Here is a 26,806-nt window from a genome sequence, read left to right as displayed (position 1 = left end):
TAGAGCTCTCAGTATTTCTCAGGAGATTCCTGAAAATCCTGTTCTCTTAAGCTAGTGGGGTCTGGAAACATGAAGCAATAGTGGATATAGTTGGAATTTAGACAGTAAGATGGAAGAAGGTGCTTGGCTATTTTTAGACTTTCTAAATGGTATCCTCAATCTAACCAGCAAATACCAAATGTCTGTTGTGTTCCAGGGTCTGTGGTACATATGAGAAAATGTCATTTTTCTAACTAAGATAGTCCATATGATGATTATTTCATTAGTTTTAATTGAAACATTACTTAAAATAGAGAAGGAAAAGGTAGGTTTGGGGGTCAGGTCTTGCTTCCTACTTTTGACTAACTGTAGAAAAAGTAGAAACATCCATCGTGTTGTTTATAAGTAACTCGTATTGTGAGTGTGTCATGTTGAGGACTATGTAAAGGGTTGGTCCTGAGAAATATGACCCACTAAGTCAGTGATTATAGCGATCTCATCACCACGTAGAAAGTTTGTTTTTGTTTCCTATCTTTCAGTGATTGTAGAAGGTAGGATGATCAGGTGGGAAGTTCTGTGAAAACTCCCAAGTGCTGCACAGATGTTGGCGTCAATGTCAGACAGGGCTGAGGCTGTATTTCCTCGTCCCACTTCCAACTGGTGGGTGGAAGTTGGATCTCCCTGAGACTGGAAGCGCAGGTCCCCTTACAGCCTCAGGCGAATGGTTGAACACCAGTGCTAGTTTCCTCACCTGTTACCTGGTAGCATTGGGACTTCAGTGAGATCATAGGATTCAGTCTCCAAACACAGTACGTGGTATGTGGAATTTGCTTAACAAATATGAACTTTTATGTTATTTATAATTATATATTATTTGTAATTATTTTATTATTACGTCGTCTTCAATCTTCATGGCAGCTCCCTAGGGAATGGCAGGTATGGATAGTCCTATCACATTCTGCAGATAAGTGCATCAAATCTCAAAAAAATAATATGCCTGGGAAATAGTAGAGTGGGGGCTTGAGTTCAGGTTCCTTGACCTGCACTGGTTCAGCGATGCTGCCCCCCAGCATTTACAGAGCAACAGCATTGCCTTTGTAGATTGTGGATGCTAATCGCTCACCTGGCTTAACTAGAACCTATACGAGTTGCCATCAACCCCTGCTTGTGTTTAGCTTGCAGAATTCTGGCTTGTCTATTTTTTCCCTTTCATTTCCCTCATCAGTGAGTTATAATAGATTGGAAAAAGAGAGAGTATTAGCCAGTGGTTCACAAACTTATGGTCTTAGGACCCCAATCTTCAAAATGATCAAGGGCAGGCAGCCCTGGTGGCTCAACGGTTTAGTACCACCTTCAGCCCAGGGCTGGATCCTGGAGACCCGGGATCAAGTCCCACGTCAGCCTCCCTGCATGGATCCTGCTTATCCCTCGGCCTGTGTCTCTGCCCCTCTCTCTCTCTCTCTCTCTCTCTCTCTCTCTCATGAATAAATAAATAAATAAAATCTTTTAAAAAAATTATCAAGGGCACTGAAGAGTTCTTGTTAATGTGGACCATTTCTATCTATACTTAGTGTATTATAATTTAAAATTGAGGTATGTTAAAGTCACTTAATTCTTTTTGTTGCAGTAAGCAGTTTGGTTGAGGTAGACAAAAAAAATACAGCCTCACACGAGTCTATATATTGAGAAGAGAGAGGAGTATTTTAAGAATTCAGGTGATTATCACTGTTCTTTGATACTGTGTCGAAACTTGACAAGTGTTAATTTCTTTATAGTTAGTTTCTTTACAGCAATGTGAATCTGAAACCCTATGTGTGATAGGCTCACTTTATTCATTTTTGAGAAAATATTTGCCAGATTCCCACATCTCAGTACCAGTTTGTCAGTCATTCTTTCAAGGAAAAAAATAATGTCCCCTTAGAAAGCTGACAGACAAGGAGCACCTGGGGGGCTCAGTCTGTTAAGAATCTGACTCTTGGGGGCAGCCCCGGTGGCGCAGCAATTTGGCGCCGCCTGCAGCCTGGGGTGTGATCCTGGGGACCTGGGATCGAGTCCCACATCGGGCTCCCTGCATGGAGCCTGCTTCTCCCTCTCTCTCTGCCTGTGTCTCTGCCTCTTTCTCTCTGTGTCTATGAATCAATAAATAAAATATTAAAAAAAAAAAAAAAAGAATCTGACTCTTGGTTTTGGCTCAGGTTATGATCTTAGGATCCTAAGGTCAGGCTCTACACTAACCACAGAGCCTGCATAAGATTCTCCTTCTCCCCCCTGCCCCCACTTGCATATACTATTTCACTTTCTTCCTCTTTCTCTCCCTAAAAAAAGAAAAAGGGAGGGAAAAAAAGCTGACCGACAAAATTAGCTATTTTAGCTTGCAACTGAAAATATTGCCTAAGTGCTTTTTCTCAAGATAATCATCATATTTTGGTGTGCCCGAGAGTGCTTTGTGCATACTTCCTATTATATCAAACAGAAGAAAGATATACTCAGGGATTGATATGTAAACAAGTCAGTAATTTTTGCCATTTCATCATGGACATTTTTAAATGAAAATAGCCTCTTTTTTTTTCCTCCTACAAGAGCGAGACCATGAGAATACAATGACGTAGGTTGGTGTCAAGCAGTGCCTTGGTTCATATCAGGACACCAGTGATTTCACCTCCATTACTTTCGTCCTGTCAGTGCTAATATCTAATGGTGGAAAAGTCAGATAAAATCTCTTAGTATTAAAAAAAAAAAAAATCTCTTAGTATTATTATGAAAGTACTTCTGACCTTGGGGCACCCTAGGGGCCTATGGACCACCCACTTAAAGTCCACGGGCAAAAGAAATCAAAGGCTTTGCTGTGATTCTGGCCCTGGCTTTGAGCGGATTAACGTGACCTAACTTACAGACATGAATGTCCTCATTGGGAGAATGAGAAAAATACCTTCCTTATGCTGTGCTTGTGTGAGGATCATCATTCCACACACATTGAGAAATTGTGTAAGCTGCAGAGACCTTGAGTCACACACAGTGGGCTGTTACCACATTAACAGACTCCATTAATATTAATACTGCTGGGACATTAATAGCCACTGCAGGAGAACTTTATTTATGTATTTATTTTTCTTATTATAAAAAGAACACTTGCCTGATGGGAAAAATTTAGAATCCAAAGAGAAAATTGCAGTGTCTTTTTTATATTTCTCCTTCCCAGAGATAACCAGTCATTGATATTTGGGGTTTGTTTATCTTTCTATTCCACTATTCTATACCTTCCCCCACTCCAAATAGATGAAATCATATGTTGTAAGGAACTTTAGTTTTCACTTAGTGTTGGCAGTAGAGCATTTGCACTTCCCCTATTTGGGACAAATTACAGATTTTGAAACTTGAGAGGATGTAACTTTCTGAAGAACCCCCTGTAATGGATTCATCATCCTGAGCAGTTCAGCCCCTGTCCCATGGCAATGTCATTCCGCCCCTGCGGTAACAGCCAGAGCTGGGACATCTACTTGACGGCAGCCCCGGTACTAGGGCAGAGGGAGGACCCAGGACTTACTGTCCAGTAGGACTACCCATATATGTGTATAAAGGTCTTGTGTCTTTTGCTTCCTGTGTGCTTTTGACACCTTAAAGTGAAAATAACAAATTCCATAAAAGGGTGACTTTCATCAAGATAACATTGCCATTGGGCAGCCCCGGTGGCTCAGTGGTTTAGCACTGCCTTCGGTCCAGGGTGTGATCTGGAGACCTGCAATCAAGTCCCACATTGGGCTCCCTGCATGGAGCCTGTTTCTCCCTCTGCCTGTGTCTCTGCCCCTCTCTCTCTCTCTCTCTCTCTTTCTCTCTTTCTTTCTCTCTCTGTGTGTCTATCATGAATAAATGATAAATAAAATCTTTAAAAAAAAAGATAACATCGCCATTTGTATATTTTTCTGATTAGAGGCTGGAGGAGGGGTCTGGGGTAAGATTATATAAACGGGTAGCCTGAGGGAGTTCCTTTGTGTTGATAGAAGAATTCTCTTAACTTGGTGGTGATGTGGTTATCCCGACCTATGTATGTGGTAAAATGTCACAGAACCACATACAAACGTACCACAAAATGAGTGCATGCAAAGCTGGTGAAATTCAAGTCAGGTCTGTAGCCTAGTTGATCATTTCATACCAGTGTTGCTTCCTGGGTTTGGAAAATGTCCTGTGGAAGCTGTTGACTTTGTAAAGTATAAGATATTGCCCTAGGGGAAAGCTGGGTGAGGACACAAGGGACCTCTCTGTCCTCTTCTTGTGACTTTTTGTGAGTTTGTAAACTTTCCAAAATGGAAAGTTTATGTAAAAGTATATAAATCGTCCAATTCTAGTCAGAGAGACAGACATTTTATCTTGAATGATAAAAGCTGTTGTTATATGGAAATTCCAACGTAAAACAAATGTGCCCTGCAAAAAACCCAAGACCTCACTTCTCTGCTGTGCCCTCAGATCTGTAATCCCACTTCCTTTGCACTTCAGCAGGTTTTCTAAACCACTCTTTCTCTGTGTTTTCAGTTGCTCTCTTTAACTACAGAGAGAAGTCCTTTTTGTGAAAATAAATAAATAAATAAACAAAACAAACTAATAAAGTCCTTTTTGGGTCACTGTTCCCTAAACATTGAAGCCAGCCTTTGTCACATGTGAATACAGCTAGGGAATGCTGCCTCTTAGTGGCGAGAAGCCAGAGAAATATGGACATGATCGATTTTGTTGATGATTTTAATACATGTGTGGCCGGCTTTTAAGTGTACAGGCTTTTATGCGAAGTGCCTATCCTAGCATTTGGCTCACAGTATATGCTTAGTAGATAGTAGCTTTTTTTTTTTTTTAATGATTAGAAATATTTCTTTAGTTGATTGACCAGTCTCTATGAATTCATCCTTCCTCTAGTGAAAGATGCCTTCGTAGTCAGAGCCAGCTCCAGACATAACACATTACTTGTTTCTGGATTCCAGACCATTTCTTGTTTCCATGCCTTTGTACCTTCCATTCCTTCTATTTTTAATGTCATTTAGTAGTTAACGTGTTAATGATAAAGATTTTCTTTACAATGCAGCTTCCTTGTTAAAAAGGGGAAAAAAGAAAAGAAAGGGTGATCTTTTAGAGTTTTAGTTGTTTCTAAGTATTTTTTGTTATTCATTTGGTTAAATACACAGAACCAAAATTATATTCAGTCTTTTTTTTTTTTTTTCATTTTTAAGTCATTGCAAAGAAAGCAGTAAAGTTATTGCTTCCTAAATAGTGCTAGGTTGGCTCTCCTGCCAGCATCAGGCCATCATTCCCTGTGATCCAGAGAAAGAAATTAAGAACTCAACAGAGGATTGCATCCGCTTAATCACCAAAGCACAAAATGGGTTGGGAAAGGAATAAGTGGTAGATTGAAATAGATTCTCAGTGGGTAAGGAAAACTATTTGAACCATACCCCAAGACCCCCAGGGTAGCAGCAGTTGTAGAAAATATATGTAAGACCTCTTTTAAAAGGAGGTGCCTAGAAGGATTGTGGTCCAGCCAGGACTATCCATGCCTTCTCTTCCCTGAGCCTTTGGATAATTCTGGAGCTTGCATAAGAGCCTCGGTCACCTTTAACAGTTAGAGGGCAGTTATTACTTCAGAGCTGTTTAAGCAAAGGAAAGATTTCTCCAGCTGCATAGCATTTCCTGTCTGCAATGTCTGACTGCAGGGTATGTGGTCAAGTTAAGGATTTATTTTTAATTTTTCTTTTCTTCTTCCCCCTCAAATGAGAATAGCTAAGAAACATGCAGGTTGGATCTGAATTTATAGCTAACAAATTATGTCTCAAGTCGCCTTTGAAATACTGAAAAATGTAGAGAGCATGAGTATGTTCAACAGGCAATTGGCAGCCCCTGGATTATAGAATACGTCCTAACGACCTTATCTTTTTGCAGAATGGTAATCGTAATTGGAAAGGTTTAGCATTTGATCTGCCAGACATTCCCCTCCTGTCCTGACATGCTTCACTGGTAGTGGATATTGTGAGACCTTTCATGAAATGAAGTCTATCCACGTGGATAAGTGGGAGGTTTTCTTTTCCTCTTCTCTTATAAAAAGTTGTACATGTTTACTTATAAAATTGTAGGAAATATGGGAAAATTTCAATAAAATAAAAATGATTGTATAATCCTAGCTTTTGTTAATACTAATAATATACTGTCCTTTGGAATATACTGTTTTATAGATTTATACACAGAGAAACTGATAAAATTCAGAATTTTACAGATTCTAGAGTGGTGGCAGGGTGCACATGCCACATATTGTATAACATCCCTCCTCTGACCCCCTGTGACATTTCGGGCAGTTGCTCATAGTTAAACACAATCTGTTTTCTGCAACAAAACTTGTGAATATTTACCTGAAGTGAGATGAGGACTCTGAAGAGTCTCACCTCAATTCAGGCCAGTTTACTACCACGTGAATTCAAATTAGATCAGGTTTTGCTGCCAAATGAGTTTTAGAAAAAACAAACTTGGGGCACCAGGGTGGCTCAGTCAGTTAAGCATCCAATTCTTGGTTTGGGGTCAGGTCATAGTCTGGGGGTCATGAGTTCCAGCGCCACATTTCGGGGAGTCTGCTTGAGTTTCTCTCTCTCTCTCTCTCTCTCTCTCTCTTTCTCTTTCCTTGTCCTCTGCCTCTCCCCACTCATGCACATGCTCTCACTCTAAAATAAATCTTTAAATAAAGTTTTTTAAATGAATAAAACTTATATGCATGCTTTGCAAACTTTATTTAAAGCCTGTTAGCTCTATAGGACTATACAAATAAAATTTCAAAATCACTCTAACAGACTACATAGTATACTTCATTGTATAACTAAGCTATAATCAATTCCCAGTATAGAATTCGAATTTTACATTCATTAGTACAGGGGCACCTTGTCATAAATACATCCAATATACAGAAATCCTATGGTATCCCTATGCCCAACTTAAAAATGGTTTATTTTTCTTTTGGATTTTTTTTTCTTTTTAAGGATTAACATTATAAACAATGTCAATAGGAAGCTCAGATAAGAATTGAGGGGCTCCTGGGTGGCTCAGTGGTTGAGTATCTGCCTTTGGTTCAGGTTGTGATCCCAAGGTCCTGGGATTGTATCCCGCATCAGGCTCCCTGCATGGAGCCTGCTTCTCCTTCTGCCTGTGTCTCTGCCTCTCCCTCTGTGTCTCTCATGAATAAATAAATAAAATCTTAAAAAAAAAAAAAAAAAAAACAGGATTGAATTTCCATCTTGTAACTTTTATATTCAATGAATAACATTTTTCATTTAAAATGTATGTGTTTGTGGTTGTCGGGTGTCATTCCACTTGAAACAGACTCAGAACAGCATCTCGATGCGAGCAGAGACTTAGGTTTTAGAGCTGTGGTTCTATGAGAAAGGAATGAAAAGAAGGGAGAAGGAAATGGGGGGGAAGGAGAAAGAAACTGGTCGCTTGTTAGAGAAGGTTTCCTTAGCCCTGGGAGAGGACTGAACCTGGAGGAAGCCTCAGATGGGCACTCAGATGGGGAATGCCTGGGATGTCCCTAACATTTGCATATCAGTATCTCAAAGATTGAGCTGGTCTCACCCTCAGAGACCTTCAGGCTAGTAAAGTTTTCCTTATTCTTATAGTTAAATGTTATGTATATAAATAATAATAATAGTGTATTTAGAGCGTGCTTACTTCAGGCACTGTGTTAATTAAGTACTTTATGTGGCTAGGATGTGGCTCCACATGGTCAGGGGGTCTTTCCTCCTCGGGTCCCACGTCTGCCGAGAGGGATCTGCTCCCCACGCTGCAGTCATGCAGAGACCGAGGCACCTGGAGGCTGCCCTGTGACCACAGGGTGTGCCATGGCACAGGAGAGACTACAGAATCATGTGAAGGCCCAACACCGCTTCCCCCGTACTAGTTCATCCCCTTAAACTGTGTTCTCAGCCCCGCTGGCAGGGGACAGGAAACAGAAGGGAGCAAACAGTATTTGGTGACGGTGTCTGTGTCAGCCTCATTGCTCCTGACAGCAGCCCTACCGGGTAGCAGCCACACTCACCCTTATCGACCAGTAGAGAAAACAGAGGCACAGAGGACTAGGGTAGGCATCGCAGCTAGCATTCACACTGAGGTGATCTACTCCAGAGCCCGTGCACTCGACTGACTCAAGAATGTGGGCATCCTTTTATGGGCCTAATAGAAGGTTCACTTTTAATTTATTTAAGTAAAAAGTATTGATTTAAAGGACAGCAAGGGAGACTGTGGCCCAGGTGCTGTAGGAGTAAGGCAGACGCTGTTTTGAGATAACTACCAGCCTTCTGTGCTCGTGATCTTGGTCCCAGAAGCCCCTAGAGCTCCTTTTCCAGGCCCAAATCTGGAGGCCATTGTGAAAAGCAAATGCAGATATTTTCCTTTGTTCAGAGAATTCCGCCAAACTCAGCTTCACACACCTTTGATCGCTGCCACCCTTCCTTGTTGCCCATTTCCCATCCTAGGCCTCACCTCTTACCTTGATCCTGCCATTCCGTCCACCTGGCAGAGATTACCTGTTCTCTCTTGAACTGGATTTAGATTCCTCTGCAGGATGTTGCCTCCTGAGTTTCTCCTCACCTCCGCTTCCCGTAGCTTTCGGATGAGATGACCCACTCCAGACCCAGAGTTTTGGGCAGGTACCGCCACCCAGCTAGAGCACCTTCTTCTGGGCTGATGTCAGCACCAGGGACACAGATTAGTGAGTGGAGTGTGGCTGGTGGCATATACAAGTCAGGTGGACCTTTTAAGCTACGTACACCTTATGCAGCCATGCGTGGTGGCCGTGCTAGGCCTAGTGCATCTGGCTCCCTCTGCCTGGGAACACGAATATCAGAATCTGAGGTGCCTTTCCCTCTGAGTTTTTCCCCGAAATTCTAACTCCATGCCACCTTTTTTGGTAATTGTTCCGGATTGAAAAGTACTACATATTGCTCTTGGGAATTTGCAGTGCCCTTTTGTGAATTAAAGGCTTGGAGACCTCCTATTATCAAAGAGATCTGTACAGTTCCATTTTTTTTAACCTATTTGACCACAGATATTCCTGTATAAGAAACATTAACTTCCCATGGAACCCCTTTGAGGCATGCTGATTTAGATGTTTTCTGGATCAGGTGATCCTCTTTCATGTGTTGTGTTTGTTTTAATTCTATCCCATTTTATATCTGCTCTTCTGGAATTTATTTCTTGTTTACATTTCAATATGTAATTTCTGGTTATTTAAGGTGGTTGCTTCTTTACACTTTGCTTCTTTCAGATTATGTCCTTTGGTGCCTTTTGGTACCTTTAGGTGAACCATGAAGAAACAGGCTGCTGATCCAGCCTTGAACTAGTAGCTTACATCTTCTGCTAGATATGAATAGGCCTTTTTATTGACTGGTTGCCCGGATGTGTTAAGCCATTGAAAGTTCTGAGGGCTAGCAGAAAGGCACGACTCTGAAGTCAGATAAAACTGAGTTCACGTTTCTGTTCCACCATTTCTCAAGCTGGGTCCCAATCATTTATTCAGTTACTCACTCATTTATTCACCTAGAAAATAAGAGTATCAAGAAAGGCTTCCCAGAAGAGACACCTTGAACTAAACCATAAATAATTAATAGATGTTTATAAAACTGTTCTCTTAGGCTTGCAGATGGGCTTTTCCTTAACTAGAAGCATTAAAGAGCATTAAGCATTGGTTGATACATTTGATAGTTAGAGAATGAGATAAAAGTCTATATTCCAGTGGTTTTGTTGTTTTGTTTTGTTTTTGCTCGTTTTAAAAGATTTTATTTATTTAGAGAGAGCATGAGTGGGGGTAGGAACAGAAGGAGAGAGAATCTGAAGCAGACTCCTGCTTGCTCTTGCTCGGAGCCTGAGGTGGGGCTCATTCTCTAGACCCCGGGATCATGACCTGAGCCAAAATCAAGAATTGGCTCAACCATCTGAGCTGCCCATGTGCCCCTGTTGTGTTTTGTTGTTTCATTGTTTTGTTTTCTTTTAAGTAAAGACTTTCTAAATTGTCTTGACTTAGCCAGCGTTTACTAAATATCCACCCTGTTCCGAGCACTGTGCTGATCTTAGCTGTCACTTTCTGTTTAAGAGACTGTTTACACAGACTATATTTTAATAGTTTACACTAAAGCAGTACTTCATTTTATAGAAAAAGATGAACATGGGGATGCGCCCAGGTATTGTACACTTCCTATTTTTTGCTGCCTGCAAATAAAGAAAGTGTGTGTGTGTATGTGTGTGTCCTGGCAGCAGTTGGCATCACAGGCATAATATCCAAAAAAGATTCTTTCTCTGCAAGGCTGGCCTAGAAATATATCAACTGGTAGTGAATATTACAGCCACCATTGAAGCAAATTATTTGGATTGGTATTTTCAATGAGGATCAAGCTTTGCACGTGACAGTATCATAGCCAGTGAGGTTTATCTGAGGTGCGATTATTGCTAATTGAAGCATTTTCAGTGAGGATCAAATGTAGCACCAGATACAGAGCAAGCAGACAGAGTAGGGCGGTCCAGTCAAAGGGAGCAGCCCTTCTCTGCTTCCCTGCTCTCCCAACTTGGTTAAATGAAGACAGTGTCTTACAATGAAGCATTGCTGTGTCCTCCTGTTATGACATGTGGTGAGGCCTGAGTGCTTGCACTCATTTATTTTATATTTTTCAGTGTGTTAGGAAGGTGCTAAGTAAAAGTTTATTGTTGTCAAACATACAGTGTGTGATAAAGATGTTCGGTGAAGGCAAGGAAAATGGAATTTGATGTCACCTACAGTATGGTTTTGTTCTAGTTTAACCATAGCAAATTGCAGATGACATGCATGGAAATGAAATTAAAGGTCTGAAAGTTGATGGTGAACCAGTCAATCGATCGTTTCAAGCACAACAGAGAAATCCTTAGGGTCGAAATGTCTTTTTTTTTCAGCAAAGGCCTAGCTGCCTGGGCCTTTTTTCCTTTTGCTTTCCCATTTATTTTGGGCTTAAAAGTCTTAGCTACTCCCCCTTTTCTTATAATTATCCTCAAATGGAATCAGATGCTGCACATAATGCAAGGGATAATAGTGCTTTCATTTTCATTCTTGATGTAGGAGATCTAACCTTTCATTTGCTTAAATTGAATTAGACAAAATATAATTGCATTATTTTACATTAAGGAATTCCCATATTCCTCACACCTACCCATTTTTCTCCATGAAACTTCCAGTAGAACTGTATTTTTTGCTTTAATTCAGTCTTGTCAGTTCCTGATGCCTGTAGCATAGTGGTATAATTTGAGCCCCCCTTTGTTATAGGTCTTCCTCCCCTACACCCAGAGCAGTCACTCCTGTGTATTTCCTGTGGTGATTACACCTTAGACTGCGCCTCCATTCTGTTTTCATGGTAATTATGCCTTAGACCTTGGACAACTGATTTCCATATTTTGACTGTAGATCTTACCTTCTCTAAAAGAACTTTGGTTTTCCTTCTACTTTGGACAGCCCTTAGTGTGAAGCAGTGGTACCATCATGCCTAGAAAGCTGTTTTCAGCGTGGTTGTTGGGTGCCCCTTCAGAGTGTCTGATTAATTCGAATTGAGATTTCATTTCTAACAAGTTCTGGGTGATGCAAACACCCAGTGGTTGGAAGACCAGACTTGGTAAGGGAAGGATGGTCATTCTGGACAGAGATACAGAATTCTAGTGTTGCAGAGAAGAAGCTGTCATTTTTCCTGCCAAATTCACTTCCTAATTCATTAGTTTTATTTTTATACCTACCCCCTGGCTTCTATGTTGTATTAAGAAGTCAAAAAACAAGTTAAATGAGAAATCGACTGCTGGTTGATTATATCGCCCTCTTGTGTTTCTGTGTCGTATTTCTTTATAATATTCTAAATACAAAAATACCAGTTCATTGTTGAAAAGCTTAGAACATACAGGGAGGGATCCCTGGGTGGCGCAGTGGTTTAGCGCCTGCCTTTGGCCCAGGGCGCGATCCTGGAGACCCGGGATCGAATCCCACGTCGGGCTCCCGGTGCATGGAGCCTGCTTTTCCCTCTGCCTGTGTCTCTGCCTCTCTCTCTCTCTCTCTCTCTCTGTGACTATCATAAATAAATAAAAAAAAAAAAAAAAAATTAAAGAACATACAGGGAAAAAAAACACTGAAATAAAAATCACAGTAGCCTTACAATCCACTGTGTATGTGTTGAGATAGAGCTATCTGTATCTTCTAACCTTTTCCTTATTATAAATCTTTTTTTGTACGTGTGTTTATTTCCGTAACTTCTTAACCACATTGGTTTCATACTATAGTGCTATTTTATAACCTGATTTTTCATTTATTTATATATTTTGAAAATTTTTTCTGGTTTTGTAAAGCCCTGTAGCCTCAGACCTTTGCTTAGTTGGAAGCATACAGCCTCTTAAAGCATAGTTACTGTGGTTGAGATGAGGTTAGGAGCCTAGAGCCTCTCCCATGGTTAGTGACTGTCCCTCAGCAGGTCTGCAGAATCCCTCAGTGGTATCCACGACCCCGTTTCCAACAGCTCCATAGAATGTCCATCATTTATTCGCGCCAGGATTTATTTACCCAGTCTCCTACTTTCAACATCTCCATTATTGCCATGTTCTCACTGTTGAGAACAAGAGTCGAGGGCATCATTTGAAATTTCTACATGTGCTGTGACAATGGATTATTTCAGTGTCAGCCTTCATTACTATGTGAATTCAGTTCATGTATTTATATTTCTCCTTCCTTCACTATAGTTTGAGTCAGTCAGAAAATGGGAAGAAACTACCTGGAACCCAAGACCCTGGTAGTCCCATCTGTTCTTGCTCTGGTTAAAGAAGCTTACTTTTCTTGAGATATTTCAGACCTTTTCAAAAGGGTCTGTTTATATTGTGCCAGAAGTTTTATAGTAGACATTACAGACAATATAAAAAGATCTATATAAACTGACCCTTCTAACTCTTCTGCATCACTACAGAATTGTGTAGTTACTGTTTTTGTTACTTTGTTGGTGGTAGGGGGACAGTGCCATATCCTGCTTGTGAGACAGTGTGAGTATCTCTCTCTGGCTGCTCTCATTCAGTTGGTCTGGATTTTTTTCTAGTGCATTCAGTAGTATCTCAGTAACTCATTTTAAGCTACAGGAGTACTATAACCAGAAGGTATATTAGAGACCTTGTAGACCTCTTGTTTTATCAGTGGCAGAAACAAGAAGTGACTAGCCTATACCCACAGAGCCAGGTGGAGGCAGGTTCAAGTCTAGAACACCCTTCTTCCCCAGTTGTCAAACAAAGCCTGGTAGCTGCTGGATGGAAGGTACCCTTGGTCTGATCTATCACCCCCAGCCATACTCTCGAAGCAATCTTCTGCTCTTCTCCTAAATGTGTCCCTATGTCCCCACCTTCTAATCTGGAAGTACAGAGTGCTCCTGGAAGACCAAAATGGGTTCAGATTCTGTAACACTTCCGAGCCTTGGAATAGCTTTCCCAGGCATGGAGAGGAATTCATTTGTTCAGCCATTTATTCAGTCAAAAACATTTTATTTAATGTGTCTGTGCTGGGACAGCTCAGCTGTTTAGCGCCACCTTTGGCCCAGGGCGTGATCCTGGAGACCCGTGATGGAGTCCCACATTAGGCTCCCTGCAAGGAACCTGCTTCTCCCTCTGCCTGTGACTCTGCCTCTCTCTGTGTCTCTCGTGAATAAATAAATAAAAATAAAAATATATAGTGTGCCTGTGCTGTCCTAGGGGTTTGATGTAACATAGTGGTAGGCAAAACAGCCATAGCTCCTACCTTCAAGAGGCTTTGCTCTAGACACTAAAGAAACAATCAAGTGCCCGTAAAATGCACTGTTCTCTGAACGTGAGCCTATTCTGCCTAATTGAGACTAAAGGGAAATCAGGGAGGAGAGAGATGTGTAGAATGGGCTCAAGACCTCACTGAAGAGGAGGCATGGAGACTAGAGTAGGAGACTCTTTGTCCGTAGCCAAAGGAAGAGTGGTCCAGGCTAAGGGTAAAGCATGTGCATAGGGGGAGAGAGCTTAACTGATCAAGAACCAAAAGAAGGGTGGACATGATGGGCAGTGGGAATGGGTAGAGGGGCTTCAGACAGGTTGCCAGGGCCAGACTCCGCCTGGAGGTTGGATTTGAGTCTGGGTCCATAGGAAACCATTGATGGGTTCTGAGGAGTAGAATGATATGATCTGATAGTCACTTTAAAAGATCACTTGAATAGTAGGACTCAAAAAATGAGAATGGAGGGGATCCCTGGGTGGCTCAGCGGTTTAGCGCCTGCCTTTGGCCTAGGGTGTGATCCTGGAGTCCCGGGATCGAGTCCCACATCGGGCTCCCCGCATGGAGCCTGCTTCTCCCTCCTCCTGTGTCTCTGCCTCTCTCTCTCTCTCTGTGTCTATCTCTATCATAAATAAATAAATCTTAAAAACAAAAAAGAAATGAGAATGGAGTCAGTAAAAATGTTAATTAAAAACCTAATCATCTGCATATTTGCTGTTTGACCTTGGGCAAGTTATTTAACCTCTCCGAGCCTGTTTCCTTGTTAATTGGGTGAGACCAAAAATCATCTTACTGAATTGTTGTGAGCAAAAACTTTAGGTAACATATGTTAAACACAGTACCATCTGTCACTTTAATAAATCTAATTCAGGCTGCTTTGCCTGGATTAGAGCATGGTATATAATAGGATGCATTACCTTACATTTCGTAGAGACTCTCTTGCAGAACGAACCAGGGAAACAACCATAAAACCTACCATTGGAGAGAATGTGGTGCAACATGAAGGACATTTGGGAGTCCTCCCGGCCTCCACCCCAGCCTCAAAAGATCTATTCTAGAATTTTAAACGCTATCATTGTATTTTTTCCCACTAATACCTCTGAACTTTTCAAGCGTGAGAAAGTAAACCTAGTTACATTTTTTAAGAGTCTGTTTTATGCAGGATTTCACATGCATAGCACCCAGTATCTGTACTGTAACACTTTTAAGCAGGTGCCCTTATTATCCCCACTATAAGCAAGGAGAGCGACTCTCTAAAAGGTTGAATGACTTGTCCAGGGACACACCTCATGAAGTATATGTCACCTGCTTGGCCATGTGAACACTGGGCACTCCAGTAACTGTGAAACGTCAGTTGTTACCGATGTGTGAGCAGTGAGTGAGGTGGGAACATGAACTCTCATCTGTGTTGGATTTGTAAGTGCCCTCAACCTGTGAGCAGTATTCTTTGTTTCCCCCTAATGCATATGCAACCAAATACAATAAGGCTTATTAGTTCAGTAGGTCAGTCAATGCTGATGAGAATTGTCCATTCATGTATGTAGTATATCATAGTCTTCAAAACATCGGTAAGAAGCATAGTCTTCTGCTAATTGGCAAGAAGATAGTGCTGTAGACAGTTCACTGACTTTGGAGGTAGCCCTGGTTTGTGGTTTGATCCCTCCACTTAACTATCTCAGTGTGTTTGAACACGTTACTTAATAACACATTGAGGGTTATCAGGAGCAGAGTGGGGTAGGGGCAGACAAACCCGTGGTCTGCTGCAAAGGGGGAACTTTGTTGGTATCCATTCTCCTTGATCCTAACACACCAGCCTGAGCTAGTGGAGGAAGGTGCCAGGACACCCATTTTAAAATCAGAAAGCCGAGTCAGTAAAGTTAATAGTTTGCCCAAAGTCACCCAGGCCGAGAGTGCTTAAGTGGCCACATGCTTCCTCTGGGCTTCTCAGCTCCCATTGAGAAGCTCTTCCCCTGTGTATCATCACACCCTGGAAATGGCCTGACCACAGGGTGCCCGTGAAGGAGTTAACACAGTAGACGGAATACCTAATTTATTCCAGGGAATCGTAGACTTAACTGCTGGGAGCTGGCTCATTATTTTAATTGGATTTTCCAATGTGTTGAGCAAGTCAGCACATTTGCATTAGCCTTACTTCTCAGCAAAACTTTCTGTCTGTAGAGAGGAAGGAGAGAAAACCAGTGGGCAATGGAGAAGGAATGTCAGAATTAATGCAGGATGACAAAGCAAGCAAATTCTGTCCTCGTTAATTGATACAGTGCCATGTGCACGTGGGCGTCGTGGGGCACCATTTGTAGAGAGCTGTGCTGCTCTCACCATGGGGAAGGGAAGGATGGGCTGCTGAGTCACTGCCCCCTCTACCTGTGCTTCTGGGGAGGTGGCTGGGGGCCTCACAGGCCCACAGGCAAGCCAGAAACAGCGTGGTGACCTGCAGCTGCTTTAAGACCTGGTCGGGGATCCCTGGGTGGCGCAGTGGTTTGGCACCTGCCTTTGGCCCAGGGCGCGATCCTGGAGACCCGGGATCGAGTCCCACGTCGGGCTCCCGGTGCATGGAGCCTGCTTCTCCCTCTGCCTGTGTCTCTGCCTCTCTCTCTCTCTGTGTGTGACTATCGTAAATAAATTAAAAAAAAAAAAAAAAAAAAAGACCTGGTCGGTTAAGGGACAAAATAGATGAGATGCCTCCCCTTAATTAGGAAGCACACCTTTTAGGGACCCTGGGTGGCTCAGCGGTTGAGCATCTGCCTTTGGCTCAGGGCGTGATCCTGCAGTCCTGATTGGAGTTCCACATGGGGCACTCCCTCTGCCTGTGTCTCTGCCTCTCTCTCTCTCTGTATCTCTCATGAATAAATAAACAAAATCTTAAAAAAAAAAAAAAAAAAAGCATACCTTCTGGAGAGGAAAGACAGGTGGTATAAATCAGTAAAGAAATAGGATGATTTTGTTTTGTAGTAAAACTCTAAAGGGGTTAAAAAAAATCAGGGCAGATGCATAGAAGAAAGCTGTTCATGAAGTCCTCTCTAATGTCTGAGATGACGGGGCTGTTTGTATAATGTCTGGTGGTGTCTTAGCAGTTGTAAGGAACAAGTGGTTATTTTGATCAAAACCAGTATTAATTACAGTTTGTTTGCTTAAACAGGCCACTTCTGCATAATGAAAGGATAGACCTCAGCCTCCTGTCTTTATTCCAAATTTCTATTTGGGCTTGATGTATACCCTCACAGGGGATGTTTCCTCTTTGTGAGGAAGGAAACAGCAGCTTGTTTGGAAAACAGATATATTCACCACACTCAGACATCATTCCTGGAGGGCTGTTAATGCATTTGCTTAAGAAAATGGGAAAGAAGGTGCTTTTAGAAACCTGCCCTTTGGCCTCATGTTATCTTGACTCATGGGAAGAGCTGAGGTTAATTCAGCTTGATCATTAAAGGAAAGGAAATAGGTTGGAACTTGAGTAAATGGGGATGGATTAATCAATAGAATTTTAGTAAAATTAATGGGAAATAATGATATAATAGATTTGAGAGGCTTTTAAAAAAATCCACTGCAGATAATGAAGGTGATACAGGAAGTCTGTCCACTTGTTTTATTGCTGTGTTATGTCGGCCTCCTCTCGGTCGCCCTGAAGACGCTTTTGCTACACATCAGTTTGCAAGCCTTGCTCAGGCCATGGGAAGGATTCCTGAAAGAACTGGAAAATAAAAAAGCAGGAGAATCACAGAATCCTACAACCATGAGGCCCTGTAGTCCATTGCTGTCACAGGACAATTCCTTCAAATATCGGAGAAAATAGGTCTTCTCTTCATTGAGGGAAGGATATTTGGTTTGGTCCCTCAGTAAATATTTCTTAAAAGTTTCCTTTTCTTGAAATTAGTTTGTCTTCTCTTTGATTTCACTCCATATCTTCATAATAACTGGTAGTTATTATTCACTTTGTACTTAAAACAGTCTCCCTTGGGGGCACTCGGGTGCTCAGTGGGTTAAGCATCCAACTCCTGGTTTGGGCTCACATCGTGATCTCAGGCTCTTGAGATCGAATCCCACAGTGAGCTCCACACTCACCATGGGACGCGATGCTTGAGATTCTCTCTCTCTCTCTCTCTCTCTCTCTCCTTCTGCCCCTCCCCCAGCTCACGCTTTCTTGCTCTCTCTCAAATAAATCTTCAACAAAACAAAACCAGTCTCCTTTGCCAGTTTTTGCAACTTAACCTGCTTTTTCCTGGGAAATAAGGTGAACAAAGTTTAAGTTTCAATTTTTTTTTCCTGGGGCCTTGTCCTAGGCTCATCCCTGGGAAGATTCTAAATTCATAATACACGATATTTGGCCTTCTTGGTTTCTTATCAGCTCCCAAGAGTATGTGTGTGGATAACCACAGAGAAATTCTTAATTCTTGGGGTTTTCCAGCAGTGCAGCTACAGCCTACCACCCCCTGCCCCACGCCTGACCACAGCGGCGTCATTGAAAGCTTACAGCTTGTGTCTGTTGTGTGGTCAATACGTGGCTTTTGAGGGACCTTTCCTTCCGAGCAACTCCCATATTCAGTACTAACCACAGAGTTTCATAATTCTTTCATTGTTGTTTTGCAACACAGCCTTCAGACCAACGTGGCAATAATATTAATGTATTTTTTTTCCCTGCTTCATTTCACAATCAATTTGAGGCATTGCTGAAAACCTTGATGTAGGACTAAGTTAAAAAATAGCCTATAATCACTATTGCCTCATTTTTTGTTTTAGAATTTTTCCCCTTTTTTGGACAAACAATACGGTACATGATACAAAAAATTTTTTTTATGCAGAAAGGTCCACAGTAAAAGGTCTTTCCCCTTCCCGACCTTACACATCCAGTCTCTATCTCTGCAGGGAACCAGTACCAGCAGCTTACTCTCTCGTCATTTCAGAAATAATTTAAACATAAACCAGTTTTCTTGGCTCTTTTTCTTTTTCTTTAAGTTTTATTTACTTAATAAGTTTAATCTCTGCACCCAGCATGGGGCTTGAACTCACAACTCTGAGATCCAGAGTCATATGTTCCACCCACTGAGTCAGCCAGGTGTCCATGTTCTTTTTTACACAAAACTTTGTATGCTATGAATGCTGTTTTACACTTAGCTTTTATCACATAACAATTGGGATCCCTGGGTGGCGCAGTGGTTTAGCGCCTGCCTTTGGCCCAGGGCGCGATCCTGGAGACCCGGGATCGAATCCCACGTCGGGCTCCCAGTGCATGGAGCCTGTTTCTCCCTCTTCCTGTGTCTCTGCCTCTCTCTCTCTCTCTCTCTCTCTCTCTCGCTCTCTCTCTCTGTGACTACCGTAAATAAATAAAAATTAAAAAAAAATTTATCACATAACAATTTATCTCGGAGATATTTCCAGAGTTGGATATAAAGAACTTTCTCATCTTTATGGCTATTGTTTAAAGCTTCCGTAATTTATTTAACTAGTTCCCTGTTGACAAGCACTAAGCTTTGCCTCAGTATAAATGGTTAGGGATGGTAAATGTTTTGAAGAAAATAACAAGGATATCTACAAACCAAGAAAAGGTAGATGCTGCCTAACTAGTGGGGGACACGGATGCCCCTGTGTCACCACCATCCACACACATCCCTATTGGTGCCTGGGTGGCTCATTGGGGTAAGTGTCCGGCTCTTGATTTCAGCTCAGGGTTGTGAGATGGAGCCCCATCTTGGGCTCTGTGCACAGTGGGGAGTCTGCCTGAGATTCTCTCTCCCTCCCCCTGCTCTCTCTCTCTAAAATAACTAGGCCTTTAAAAAGAACTTTAAAAAATAAACAGTCCTACAGAGAAGAACCTTGTAGTCACGTGATGCTGTATTTCCTTCATTCTACAAATACTTCTTAAGCACTTACTCTGTGCTAAGCAGTGTTCTAAATTCTGGAAATATGACAGTGAACATACAGACCCTACTATCAGAGGACTTGCGTTCAAAAGGAGAATACACAATGAAACAAATATATGTGTAAATGGTGAGGGATGGTAAATGTTTTGAAGAAAATAACAAGGATATCTACAAACCAAGGAACTGCCTAACTAGTGGAGGGCACGGATGCCCCTGTGTCACTTACCACCATCCACACAAACCCCTGGAACCCGCAGGATAGTGGGGTGCAGGAGGCTTGTATTTCAGGAATGAGCTTGCTGAGGATTCAGAGCAAAATACTATTGCAGCTATTCATCTGTGGCAGAGAGTGAGTGCTGTTAATCTTTATTTTTCCCATCTCACACCCAAGGCCATTATTTGTTTTACAACTTTATTTTTCTTTATTATTATCTGCAGACTGCCCCACCCCATCTCAGGGAGCCTTTTAAAGTAATTTTTTTAAGATTTTATTTTTAAGTAATCTCTCTACCCGATGTGGGGCTCAAACTCACAACCCTGAGATCAAGAGTGCCACACTCTACTGACTGAGCCAGCCAGGTGCCTCTTCTATTTTTTGACTAATCGCTTCTCCCGTGAGGTTTTAATAGTACAGATACACTCTACATCAAGTTTATGTACTCTGGCCCTTTGGAGAGCCACGGCCATTATTATATCTAACATATTTTTCACCCCACTTCCCAGGAATCAATGCCCTTGACCTCACAGCACGGCAGACTCTGAATCTGTGGCTCTCTCGCCGTTGGCACCTGCCACCCAGGCAGATTCCTCTAGAATTGCATAGATGGAATTGTCTTGGTTATTCAGAATCTCTTTGTCTTTGAAAGAAGAGTGAGTTAGTTTTTGATACAAGCCCCCTAGTGGTGTGTGCCCTGGACAACTTCTCTTGTGTTCATTGGTGGCCGAGGAGGGCAGAGGTAGAATGGCCAGCTTCAGGAAGCCCAGCATGAGAACAGTAGGCAAGAGTTGGTCGAAGGTGTCCCTGTCCTCTCCACATTGCCTTATTCTTATCTTACCTCTTATTTAACATCCGTTTGGACTTTAAAAATAAACGTGTATTTAGCACTTCCCAGGTGTCTGGGAACAAGCTAGCGCTTGTCAGGTATATTAACTAACCCCTTCACAGCAGCCATCTGCAGTAGGTTATAGCATCCTCGAGTTACAGATGTGGTACAGTGGGTCCTGCACAAAGCCTGCAAGTGTCAGCCTTGATCCTTCCACCTCTGTACAGCACATGTAGTACCAAGAGTTGGTTGCGTGCTCTGACCTCCTCTGTCACTGTGATGTGAGTCCTCTCAAGACAGGTGTGGTGTTTTATTCACCTTTGCCCAGCCGGCTGCTAGCATGGTAGGTGTCACAAAACAGGTACTCCATAAATGATCGATGAAAGGATGGCTGGCTGGCTGGTGGCCGGACTAATGAGTACATTCCTACACAAGGGTAAAATTATTTCCCGAATGAGGCGCCGTGCCCACTGACCTCATCAGCTATAACCTGGTTCTACAGGTCCCTCCCTGCGATCTTGGTCCTACAGAACTGAACCTGGTTTCCCCAAAGTGTCTGGAGTCTCCTTCACTCTTTAGGACTATGTCATAAAGTGTTTTAGGTCCTTGTTTTGCTCACTTTTTCCTCACTTGACCATCCCTCCCTTGGTTTCCGTGCCACTCTTCTCTCTAGCTGAATGCCAGATTCATCACCCTCTCCTCTGCAGATCCCTTTTTGTACTATCTTAAAACCAAGGACACGCAGGCCACTGCCTTGCAACACTGAAAGACCTGCACCCTTGCTCTACATTGTGCTTCCTGAATATCTTGTCTTTTTAATTGATCTAGGCACAGCGAGTAGGACAGTCGAGGTCCCTGCCCTTGTTGAGGTTCTGTTCTGGTGGGGGACAGAGAGTATACATATAAGCCGGGTAATTTCAAATAGTGACAGATGCCATAGAAGCATATGAATAAGCCAGTAGTGTGGCTCCCTCCTTCCTCTGAGGCAGTTGAAGAAATGTCAAATTAAGGTCAGCCACATTAGTTGGGGAGCAGTGACAGGTCTACAGATGACAGGTGCACGCATGCTGCTGCGTGGTCATTCAGAGTACAGGCATCTCTGCCCGCATGCTGGACATGATGCTGGTCTTACTGCCCACCTCAGGGCAGCCCTCAGGGCCACGGAGATGGTGCACGAGAGCCCCTTACACAGAGCCTGCCATGTGTAAGATGCTCAGTCAACAGTAACGGATTTTATTATTCTATATGAATTTCTCTCTAACCATCTCCCCTCTTTGCTTTGTTTTCCAGCTCCAGGGTCTGAGCCACAATGTGATCTTCACCTTGGACTCCTTGTTAAAAGGAGACCTGAAGGGAGTCAAAGGAGTAAGTGTTCAGGAATTTGATTTTCACGTTAATTGGAAAGGATTGATTTTTTTTTCTTTTAAGATCATAGTGGTACTTGTATTTGAAAGGTACTCGGAACATTTTTAGCATTAAAAAAGTACTTGGAAAACAATCATTGTGAAAGAGGCGCCACTTCACATAGTGTTATTGACGGAGAAATAAGATGAGGCACTTTCCAGAATCTCGGGGAGAGCCTCCGTGGGTGCAAGCAGTCTGCGCTGAGTCTTGGCCACGCTACCAGCAACCCCGGGGCCCAGTCCCTTGGAGCCGCTGGGTCCTGCTTCACGGGCATCGCCCAGAAGCTCACCCTTCCTGCCTACACAGGCTTCTCATGGGTGATCCTGCTGTGCCGTGCGTGAGAGTGTCTGTGCCAAGCTTCCCATGTCCTATAAAGGAAAGCGCTTCTGCTGAGATATTATTTCAGGATTATTTATTTGCCTTTGAGCAAAAATAAATTCGATCTCAGTTTCATTTTCTCTTTCCTAAGGATCTCAAGAAGCCATTTGACAAAGCTTGGAAAGATTATGAGACAAAGTTGTAAGTAGTTTTCTGTTTGTTTTTTATAGTGTTCACTTTCTTAAGACAAAGTTAACTGGAAGAGCCCTCCCTTCTGAACGACTTGTGTAGTACATCCGTGGAAGGGCTGAGGGTTTGGGTGTGCCGACCTAATTACAAGTGGCTCATCTCCTGTCTCATTGTCTGGAGTGAGGTGTGCTGTCACTGCCGAGGGTTTCAGCACTCATGGCTGCTGGTACGAGCTATCAGGCTGTGATCTGACTGTTGCAACTTTTCTTTAATTATAGTTAGCACATAACTCTAGACTATTGACATTCCCACATAGCACTTAGGAAATAATAATAGCTAGTGTTGATGACATCCTTCTACCTGCCAGGGCCTGCACGCAGTGTTCTACATGCGTGACCTCCTCACGGTGACCTCACTGTCTGTGTCTGGTTTGAGGAACTGAAGCCCAGAGAGGCTGAGGGGATTGCACAGGGTCGTAGGGCTAGGTGGTGTCATGCTGGCCTTCACCAGAGCTGGAGCAGTGCCTGGTGGGATTTTTGTGGGGATTGTGGAGATGATGCACGTGAGATGCATGATATGGGCCTGGCTAGTCTTCATACTGTACGAATCATGCTACCTTCCTGTGTTGTTGTTTTTTTTAAAGACTGTGTTTATTTATTAGCACAAGTGGAAGGTAGGGGCAGAGGGAGAGGGAAAAGCAGACTCCCCACTGAGCAGGGACCACCCCTGCAGTGTCCTCCCCCTATGCAAGGCTTGATCCCAGGACCTCAAGATCATAACCTGAGCCTAACCCAGCTGCTTCACTGACTGAGCCACCCAGGCACCCCTCCCTTCCTTCATTATTATTGCTTGGAGACATCTGTATCACCATGAGGTAGGGTGGGAGGAGAAATATATTTTAAAGCATTTAATGAAAAGCTTGGCTGTGAACTCAGATAGCTATAAACATAAGAGAATAAAAGTCATTTCCATCGACAGCAATAACAGCAGAAGGAAAACACAAACAAAAGAAAAACAGATTCAAGATTAAATTTGGTTTTTGGCAAACTACTTCTGTAAATGCTTATGTGAGAAGTGCATTGCTGCAGACTTGTTGCCTTAGGAATACTTTTATACACTGATCAGTTATAAATACAGCTGAGAAGAAAAAAGGTTCTTTTTTTTTTTTTTTTTAGGAAAAAAGCTCTTAAAAATGGCCAGTGATGTAAATGAATACCGTGAGCCAGCCTGTCTTCTGTATGAAAGAGGATCATGAATGCTCATGCTTGTGATCTTAGTACTGCCCTGTCCAGAGGCAGCTGTGTGTGCTGGGCTTGGGTTGGAACTGAGTACATACTAAAGGGGCTGGAGTCCACAAAAGGGAGAGAGAACCCTTTGCTCTAGACTTGTGGAATAGATCTCTTTTGTAGGACATGGAAAGGACAGAACAAGATATAATATGTGCTTTGTCCACTAAAGTACTACCCATATTGGATGATATAACTGTATTTTTATGCAAATCTTTGTGTTGGGGTAAGACTTTAAAGTACCTGGTGGTCGGTATTATGAATATCATGGAATATAAGCCATTCTCGGACGATCCAGATGCCCTTCCCTCAACTGTATTTGAACTTGTCCGGCCGTTCACTATTCTGTATTGTCCTCCAGCATCTGATCTTGGTGAGTGCAGTGACCACATCGTTTGGTGCTAATCTCCCACAGCCTAGCAGAACCTTGGACACACCACTAGTGCATAGGGAACAGTTACTGAAAGGATGAAAGAGTTATTTGCATCTGGAAATGTATACCAGGAATCATGTTGTTAAGTGGGTCCTGATACTCGTATTTCACCAGAAAGATTTTTCTTTTTCTTTTTTAATAAATCCCTGGCATCAAATTATTTTCCTAAGATAGGCTTCTTCCTCACTAGCTGTAATGGTACAGGAAGTTTAAAAAAAAAAAACCCACAAATATTTGATTACTTGATGTGATGGGACTCATTTGATTATGAATTACAGAAAACAAACAATATAGAAAAAAAAAAGTTAATTTGTTAGCTGCAAGAACCAAGGGGGATGTTCTATGGTCTTCGGTTAGAACCCAGGAGGCAGTGAGCCCTAATGGTTTCGTGGAGAATCAGAGACTGTGGGAGAATCTGGGTGGTGCCACTTACCCAGTTTTGTGACTTTGAGCCGAGATACTTCAATGGTCCTCACTTACAGCTTGTATTGTTGTAAAACAATAGAAAAATCACCTACGTCTCAAGGCTTCTGAGGACAAGATAACATAGTATGTTGAAGCACTGCTATTGCTGTCGGGTATACAGTTGGCACTCAATCAGTAGTTTCTAGCAAGTCTTTTAATGATCAAATAATATTTAGTCAAAAACAATAACCAGAGAGGAAAAACTAAAACAAGATGAAATCAGAGAGGGAAACAAACCGTAAGAGACTCTTAACTCTAGGAAACAAACTGAGAGTCACTGGAGGGGAGAGGGTGGGAGGGATGGGGTAACTGGAGGATGGGCATGAAGGGCAGAGCACGTGATGTGGTAAGCACTAGGTGTTATATAAGACTGATGAATCACTGTTCTCTACCACTGAAACCAATAATATATGCTAATTAATTGAATTTAAGTTTAAAAAAAAACTAAGCCCATACATAAAACATTAAACAGTACTTGTGTCTGTTAAGACTTACTCTATATAAAATAGAAAAGCCCCAATAATTGGCTTTGACAAGAGTTTCTCAGAGGATGTAAAGCATCTAGGGCACAGCAGGTGCCCGTCACAGCACTCGTCACATGCTGTTCAGATGTCTGTCCTGTCCCCCAGAATCTGAGCTCAGGGAATTTGTGCTGCCTCGATAATTCAGGTTTCTTTTCCTAATGAGCAACAGGAGAGGGAATCTTATGCAGGCAGTAGGCCTGCTTCTCATGGAAAGACACAGTGGTCCTCAGCCCACCCCTCCCGTCCTTCTCCACCTCTCTTGTCCCCACTGCTACCTCTCCCCAGTTGGTTTGTCCCAATGGTCTTCCGTGTTCTCTTGCCATTCCTTCCTGGTTCACCCGATGTGCTGTTACAGCAGGTGAGGGGTGAACTCTCGTGCACAGTCACCCCCATCCCTTCCCACCCTTACCCTGTTCAGCCAGTGTGGTTAATACAATAATCTATGGATAAATCAGTTGTCAGTGTTTGAACGTCCGTGAGTGCAAATCTCCAGTGTCAGTCCAGTGGTGTGTCATATAATGGGATTTCCATTCTTACAGCACCATTTTGTGCTTTTCTTAAATAAGTATTTCATTTGCCTACTTCTGTTTGAGTGTTTTGTAAACTTTTGTTATCTCTTCGGATGTCCAAAACCTATTAATAATGTTTCTGTTTAGAAAATACACTGTAGGGGATCCCTGGGTGGCTCAGTGGTTTAGCGTCTGCCTTTGACCCGGGGCGTGATCCTGGAGTCTTGGGGTTGAGTCCCCACATCAAGCTCCCTGCATGGAGCCTGCTTCTCCCTCTGCCTGTGTCTCTGCCTCTCTCTCTCTGTGGGTCTCTCATGAATAAATAAATATAAATAAACAAAATCTTCAAAAGAAAACACACTGTATACATTGTAACAATGATTATATATGTATTTGCCTTAGGTTCTCTGTCAGTTCCTTCCTTTCTGTCCTGGAGAATCCTTCCAGAGCTCTTTAGATCAGCCATGCAGCCGTTGTCCTGGGCTGCCCCTTCGTGGTAGCTCTCCTGGTTCCTCTTTCCTGGCATAGTCCCATATTTGGCTGGCACACTACTGCCAGTCGTTTCCAGGGAACAGCTCTAAAGGAGGGAAGTTTTTCAGATTTTGGCATGTCCAGAAATATCTTCATTCTGCCATCACACAGAACGAGAGTTTGGCTGAATGTAAAATCCTAATTTTATAACCATATTCACTTGAGATATTGAAGGCATTGCTACACGGTTTTCCTCTTACCAGTGTTCCTAATGAAAAAATCTGATGCGTCTTTGATTCCCATTTCTTTGTATGTGGCATGGATTTGGGGAAGTGGGGTTTGTTTATCTTCAAGTAGAAAATACTTGTCTTTTGGGGCACCTGAGTGGCTCAGTCAGTTAAGCATCTGACTTTTGATTGTGGCTCAGGTCATGATCTCAGGTCCTGGGATCAAGCCCCACGTCAGGCTCCATGCTCAGCGGGGAGTCTGCTTAAGGCTTCTCCCTCTCCCTCTGCCCTTTCCC

The 26,806-nt window shown here is 42.6% G+C and overlaps 1 protein-coding gene across 4 annotated transcripts in view; it reads left to right on the top strand.

Annotated features, from left to right (window-relative positions):
* The window catches only part of ASAP1 (ArfGAP with SH3 domain, ankyrin repeat and PH domain 1), a 357,363-nt gene that overhangs the window by 228,480 nt on the left and 102,077 nt on the right, over positions 1–26,806 (top strand). For all 4 annotated transcript variants that reach the window (XM_038555531.1, XM_038555529.1, XM_038555530.1 and 1 more), the window contains exons 6-7: positions 21,975–22,049; positions 22,558–22,607. In XM_038555531.1, coding sequence (XP_038411459.1) covers positions 21,975–22,049; positions 22,558–22,607 — 125 coding nt within the window. The remainder of the gene's footprint in view (positions 1–21,974; positions 22,050–22,557; positions 22,608–26,806) is intronic.

Source organism: Canis lupus, chromosome 13, assembly GCF_011100685.1.
Source record: "Canis lupus familiaris isolate Mischka breed German Shepherd chromosome 13, alternate assembly UU_Cfam_GSD_1.0, whole genome shotgun sequence".
Taxonomy (NCBI): Eukaryota; Metazoa; Chordata; class Mammalia; order Carnivora; family Canidae; genus Canis; species Canis lupus.
The sequence above is the reverse complement of the archived record's forward strand: the minus strand, read 5'-3'. Positions and strand labels throughout refer to the sequence as shown.